This window comes from Arachis ipaensis, chromosome B3, assembly GCF_059453495.1.
Source record: "Arachis ipaensis isolate K30076 ecotype BB chromosome B3, ASM5945349v1, whole genome shotgun sequence".
Taxonomy (NCBI): domain Eukaryota; kingdom Viridiplantae; phylum Streptophyta; class Magnoliopsida; order Fabales; family Fabaceae; genus Arachis; species Arachis ipaensis.
This window is the reverse complement of record NC_142438.1, coordinates 9,800,972-9,808,232: the sequence shown is the minus strand read 5'-3', so window position 1 is coordinate 9,808,232 and position 7,261 is coordinate 9,800,972. Positions and strand designations below refer to the sequence as shown.

General features: G+C 36.4%; 1 protein-coding gene across 1 annotated transcript; it reads right to left on the bottom strand.

Annotated features, from left to right (window-relative positions):
* Positions 1 to 1,552: 1,552 nt before the first annotated feature.
* Positions 1,553 to 3,313, bottom strand: LOC148569798 (uncharacterized). The gene has a single exon (XM_088510168.1). It carries the CDS (start codon positions 3,311 to 3,313, stop codon positions 1,601 to 1,603), a length of 1,713 nt encoding a protein of 570 aa, XP_088366294.1. The 3' UTR covers positions 1,553 to 1,600.
* Positions 3,314 to 7,261: the final 3,948 nt, after the last annotated feature.

The following is a 7,261-nucleotide window of genomic DNA, read 5'->3' as shown; positions in this document are numbered from 1 at the left end:
TGCATCACAAAACCCTACTGCACAAAATTCATCAGATTTAGGATACCACAAGCCATAATCACAAGTTCCCTTAATGTATCTAATGATGCGTTTAACAGCCGTAAGATGGGATTCTTTTGGGTGAGATTGAAATCTTGAACATACACCCACACTTTGAACAATATCCGGTCTAGAGGAGGTAAGGTACATGAGTGAACCTATCATTCCTCTATACCTTGTTTCATCCACATCTTGACCATCATCATCCTTTTCAAGTTTTGTGTTGGGATGCATTGGAGTACCCATTGCTTTGGAATTTTCTAGGCCAAACTTTTTGATAAGTTCTTTTGCATACTTTCCTTGGTAAATAAAGGTACCACTAGGAGTTTGTTTAATTTGGAGGCCAAGAAAGAAAGTAAGCTCTCCCATTAAACTCATTTCAAACTCACTAGTCATGAGTTTTCCAAACTCTTCACACAAGGAAATGTTGGCCGATCCAAATACAATGTCATCAACATAAACTTGAACAAGAAGTATGTCATCATTAGATGCTTTGATAAATAAAGTAGTGTCGGTGGTTCCCCTTTGAAATTGATTTTCCAACAAGAAGGCACTAAGCCTTTCATACCAAGCTCTTGGAGCTTGTCTAAGACCATAAAGAGCCTTAGTTAATTTGAAAACATGATTTGGAAACTCTTTTTGTTCAAAACCGGGGGGTTGTGCCACATACACTTCTCTATCAATAAAGCCATTAAGGAAAGCACACTTAACATCCATTTGAAACATTTTGAAACCTTTATGGGCGGCATAGGCAAGAAGCAATCTAATTGCTTCCATTCTAGCTACCGGAGCAAAAGACTCATCAAAATCTATACCCTCTTCTTGATCGTAACCTTGGGCCACTAATCTAGCCTTGTTACGAACAACTTGTCCATCCTCACCAAGTTTATTTTTAAATACCCACTTAGTACCGGTAACTTTCTTACCATCCGGATGAGGTACTAGTGTCCAAACCTCATTCTTGTCAAATTGAGAAAGCTCTTCTTGCATTGCTTTAACCCATGATGGATCCTCAAGAGCTTGTTTGACATTGTTGGGCTCCATTTGTGACAAGAAAGCAAAGTTGCTAGGTTCGGTTTGCCTTTTGGTGGAGGATCTTGTAGTTATGCCATGAGAAGGATCACCAATGATGAAATCATGAGGGTAACCTCTCATAGACTTCCATTCTCTAGGCTTTCGGACAGGTGTAGAGCTTTGATGAACTTCTGGTGGTCTCACTGTTTCAGTTGCTCGTGCCTGTTCAGAAGACAAAATGGAAATGTCTCCTCCAATCTGACGAGACAAAACCGGGCTGACAGATTTTTCACTTTGAACAGATTTGGGATTTTCTTTACTTGTTCCAGCCTCTTCACAATCTGAATCAATATCCTTCACAATACAACTTTTCCAACAGCCACAATTTTTCCTTTTGCATAATCCCCGAAAGTGACAAGTCCTCCATCATAGTCATCAAGCTTTATGAAGAAGGTTGCCTTTCCGGTCATATGCCTAGAGCATCCGCTGTCCATATACCACATATTTTCCTTCCTTTTGGATGCTAGGCACACCTACAAAACAATGCTCAAGTAACCTTAGGTATCCAAATCTTTTTGGATCCTTTTACGTTAAACCATCTTCTATGTCCTAAGCCATTGTAATCAAAAACAATTTTATAAACCTTGTCACCAACCATTCTTTCACCGAAAAAGCATTGAATGGGAAAGTGTCCATTCCGATTGCATAATCTACAAAACCTTGGAGTTGCCTTTTTGTTAAAGTAGGTGGGATCTTGAAATCTTGTGTCATTAGAAGATGAAGCAATATTTTCAAAATGTAAATTTTCAGATTTATAAAATCCCAACCCAGCCTTATCATAAAGAGGTTTTTGACTAGCCAAGATGTGATTCAAACTTTCAGAACTTTGTGTAAATTTGGCCAAGTCTTCCTCAAGTCTTTTAACCTTTTTTAGCAACTCTTCATTTTGTTTAAAACAGTCCACATATGCAAGAACACAATGGTTACTTTCACAGCTTCTAACTTGAGCTCTTAACTGCTTATTTTCTTCAACAAGATCACAAGCAGTTTCGGCCTCTCTCACTTTTTCTTTTAGAAAACTGTTTTCGGCCTTAAGAATGGTAATTTGCTGTTCAAGTTCTTGATTTTCCAGCAGAAAACATCTTATTTTTTCAGAAAGGTGGTCTATCATAAGATGGAGATCTTCAGTATTAGGGTTATGAAAGACTACCTGATCTATGTGGTCTGCCATGAGACATGTTTGTGACTTGGTCACGGTTTCTTCATCATCATCATCAGAGTCATTCTCCAAGTCTTCCCATGTGGCCATCAGTCCTTTCTTCTTTCCTCTTTTCGGCTTTTCTTCCTTTTTCAGCTTGGGACAATCAGATTTGAAGTGCCCCATTTCCTTGCAATTATAGCAAGTTACCTTGCTAAGGTCTTTCTTTATTCTCCTTGTGCTGCTGCCTTTGCCTCTGAGCTTAGCCATTTTCCTGAATTTTTTTGCAAATAAAACAAACTCATTTTCAGAAGAGTTATCACTGGATTCATCATCCAGAGGGTTAGTCACAGAAGAAAATGCAATTCCTTTCTTTTTTGTATCTTTTTTCAAATAGGTATTTTCAAAAGCAAGAAGATTTCCTCTCAAATCATCAAGTGTCATGGAGTCTAGGCTACTGCTCTCAGAAATAATTAAAGCTTTAGTCTCCCACTCTTTTGTGAGACATCTCAACACTCTTCTCACTAGCACAGAATCAGAATGTGTAATTCCCAGAGCATCTAAGCCAACAATGATAGCATTGAAACGTTCAAACAGTTCATCAATGGACTCTCCTTCCTTCATTGCAAACGTTTCATATTCTCTGTTTAGCATATCTGCCCGAGTCTTCTTGACAATGGTGGTTCCTTCATGGGTGATTTGCAATTTGTCCCAGATTTCCTTTGCCGTTGTGCATCTTGATACCCGTCGGTACTCCTCAAAGCTGATAGCACAATTGAGCAGATTTATTGCCTTGGCATTTAACTCCACCTTCTTCCTATCTTCCTCGATCCATCTTGCTTCTGGTTTGAGAGAAACAACTCCTTCGGCACTTGTGATAGTTGGAAATTGTGGTCCTTCCAAGATAATTTTCCATAGTCTGTAATCCACTGCTTGTACAAATATCTTCATCCTCTCCTTCCAATAGGTATAATTTTTCCCATTAAAAAGAGGGGGTCTGTTGCTTGATTGACCTTCAGTTAGATTATAAGACACCACATTTGCGCCACTGTTTTCCGCCATGAGGATCTTTGCTCCAAGCTGCAAAGCTTGATCTCTTTGAGACCAAGCTCTGATACCAATTGATGGTTTCAGTGGCTAAGAGAAGGGGGGGTTGAATCTTAGCCCCTTTTTCGCTTGCTAACACTTGCTGGATTCAGAGGAGACTTTTCTGTTTTTAGCTCGTCCCTAGCCACGAGACATTTTTATTTTGTCTCGTCACTTGGCACGAGACATTTTTGGTTTTTGCTACTGTGCAGTAGAAAACAGAAATGGAGTAGGAGAGGAAGAAAAATACACCCAGATATATCCTGGTTCGGCTGCTAAGTGCAGTGCAGCCTACATCCAGTCTCCATCACAACAATGATGGAATTTCACTATAATCAAACAGATTACAACTTGTAAAGTGCTAACCCAACTTACAAGGGGATTCCCACAGAATCATGAAACACAACATAGATGAGCAAAGGAACTCTAAGACATCTATGGCTTTTTCTTTTAATTTTGCACTCTCTGTCTTTTTCCGCTCTATGGCTTTTTCATTACAAACCTCACTGTTTGCCTTTTACCATGAGACTCAAGACATGACAAAATTAAACAGAAAAATACAAAACAGAATACATTGAAGGAGAAGAGAAAACTGTTAGCTCAGGTAGCTCTGAGAACTCTGTGCCTTGCACTCTCAAATTTTCTCCTTGCTTCAAACAGTGGCTGTCCACCCTTAATATAGAAGAGGGGAGCCTCCACTTATTGAAGCCAAAACTGAACCAACTTATTCTTCCTTCAACAAAACCGGTTCGGCCACATAGAGAGAGAAGAGATAACCATGCATTAACCAACATGCAATTACCTCTAGTCCTTTCTTGATCATCACCCTTCATCAATCCGAGCTCTTCATCCTTGGCTTGCTCTCCAAGATGAAATTCTGGCCCTTGATGCTTCATGATGATGATGACTTCATCTGCTTCAATCTCTGCCTTCAACCATCACTTCGCCACTCTAGCTACTTCCTGTGGTGGTTGAGCAGAATCGAAGACAAGCCATGCTTCAAGAATCTCCTCCAGCTGGCCGAAATCTTCTTCTTCCTTTTTGAGCATGCAAAGCTCAAGATAACCTCACCAAATCTGACCATATTTGGTAAGTATCTTAGCCACAGCTCATTTTTATTTTAGTATGTTTTCTTGCCATCATTGTGATGGTCTTTAAGGCTTGCTTTCTCTCCATTTCGGTAGCTCACTTTTTCTTCCATGGCTGCCAATGTTTTCTGAGTAATGACCGAAGAGAGAAAGAGTTGTGAGAGAGAAGAGAGAGAAATTGAACATTAACTAATGTAAGATTGATAAAGCAAAATAAATGTTCACTTCCCTTTACTGAGTAACGTGTAGCTCAATGATGTCCATCAAATCAAAGTCACTCATATTCTCTCTCATAGTTCCCATGCAACACATTGTAATTAAATGAATTTTGGAATCCATCTAACGTTTGAATCCTTGGATCCGTTGAAAGCAATTTTGCTTTCTTCCTTTTTTGGTTTCGGATCATGCATGAGGAACTCTTATAAAATATGGGCTTGATTGCAACAATATTTGATCTTGGCCCATTAATAACATTTGCTTTCCTGATAAAACTTGGAGCATGCATAAAACAAATGGAAAGCATGTAACCCACTTGGGCTTAGAGTAATCAAAATCATTTGGGCCCAAGTAACATTAAAACAGCCATTTTCATTATTTATTATCAAAACCAAGGCTGAATGTAAATTGGGCTAGCACCATTTCTTTTTATTTCGGCCCAATAAGACCTGCAGCAAAATTATTTAATCAATATATGTTGAATGAAAAATTCAGATTAATAATTTTGCAATTAATTAATTTTAATAATGTTTAGTCATCACAAATATTAATTTAGAGTTTTCCAAACTCATCACTATATATTAATATACTATAATTATTTTGATTAAAAAATTTATTTATACCATAAAGACTATAATAAATATATTTGACAATTGAATGTGATAATAAAAAATAAAATAATTGTTTAAGAACATATATAGAAAAATAATATTTAGTTATATTAAAAATAAAAAAAAAAGCTATTATAATTTTTTTTGTTATTTTGAATATTATACTATGTGTGAAATTATATTTTTATTATTTTAAATACTATATAAGTGATTGTGTGTATATTTCTAGTTCTCATCAATATTTATAAATAGTTCTAATTTAAAATTCTAAAAATATCTAAACTAATTTGAATTGATCAAGTAATCAACTTACTCGTCCGCTTAAGTAAGTATTGGGGGTTCGAATTCTATCTCGTATATGTAGCAACTCATTGCTAGCCAATTGCAGACTCTTAAATGGAACTCAAATCTATGACGGATTAGTTTTTAACTTGTTGGGTATCGTGAAAAGCCAAAAAAAATATCTATACCTAAATTTTATTATATTTTTGCCCCCATAACTAAATTTCTTTAGGTTCGTCACTGGATGTGAATGATTTGTGTTGCTACTAAATGCTTACAACCATGAACATATATATAGATAAAATGATATGCTACAAACATAATGCCACTTGAATGATTGATAAGATTCAATCAAGGGCTTTAACCAATCAAGAGTTAATTTTCAACAATTTTAGTTAGATGGCTAGAAGAATTTGCTGCAGAGAATGATATAATTGGGATTGGATTTCATCAATTACACTACTTTCTTAGTATTCTAGAGAAATAACTTGGTGTATCTAAATCAAAAGACCATAATTCAAAATGGGCCTGCTACACATACAAACAAAAAGGCCCTACAAGTTTTACAAGTTTCCCACCCACACTTCATTCACATGCGCACTCATCTCTCTTTGAATGGAACGTAAACTACACGCGCCCCACTCAACGGTTGCTCTTCGCAAAATAGCGCTCCTTAATGGCGCACTCTTCCACTTCTCCAAGTCCTTCGAAGAAAATACAAACCGTCCGTTTTCGAGCAACATTCCAAACTACAGAGATAGGACTCGTCGCGAAGATTAGAACTCTCCATCAACACAACATAGAACTCTCGATCAACAATCTCCAGAAAAAACGAAGTTATAATACTCAAGGTACGTTACGTTACTATTTTACTCATATTGTATATTTTTCACATTTCGAAAACGAAGAACTAGGTTTTACTGTTCTTCTACGTTCTTCTAGGTTTTACTGTTCTTCTTGTTCTAGGTCTCATTTTACAGTTTTTAATGTTCTACTTGTTCTAGATTTTACTGTTATTCTTGCTTCTAGGTTATTCTGTTCTTCTTAGTTGTTCTAGGTGTTACTGTTCTTGTTGTTCTAGTTCTTCTGGTAACTGATTTTTGGGAGTATATTGCGTGATTTGGTGGGTGTATATTGAGTATTTTGTTGGGTGTATATAGCATAATTTGTTGGGTGTATATTTCTGAACTGATATACTGTAATATAGTCAACAGTTTCAACTGTTCTAATATTTGCTTGTCCATGGGTGTATATTGCTTGACCTTGTAATGTTGTTTGACCTTGTATATTAATGCATGTTTGAGTGATATCTGACTGATATCTATGGGTGTATCTGACTCATATCTATGGGTGTATTTTTTATTTCAGAAAAAATGGCAGGCAGACACCAAGCTGAAAAAAATGTAAGAACAAATATATGTCTTAGATGAAATTAATTTTATATAATAGAAATATATCTGACTATAATTTTGCTTTGTTTACATTAAATCAAAGACCTTAAGTGTACAACACATTTATTAAGTGAGAAATTCAGAAACATGAGCGAGGAGAAGAAAACAATTGTTAGGGATTTGGGATTTGGTAGCCTGATGCACATCCCGCCACTAAGAGTGCATCACCAAATTGTCAGATAGATTCTAAGGATATTGACACTGATTAATGTAAATGTTATATAGTCCTGTAACAAATTGAACACATGCTGTAAAAATTTTCCAATTATAATCCAG

Coding starts and splice junctions, on each gene's coding strand:
- LOC148569798 (XM_088510168.1), bottom strand. CDS start 3,313: ATGGCGGAAAACAGTGGCGCAAATGTGGTGTCTTATAATCTAACTGAA.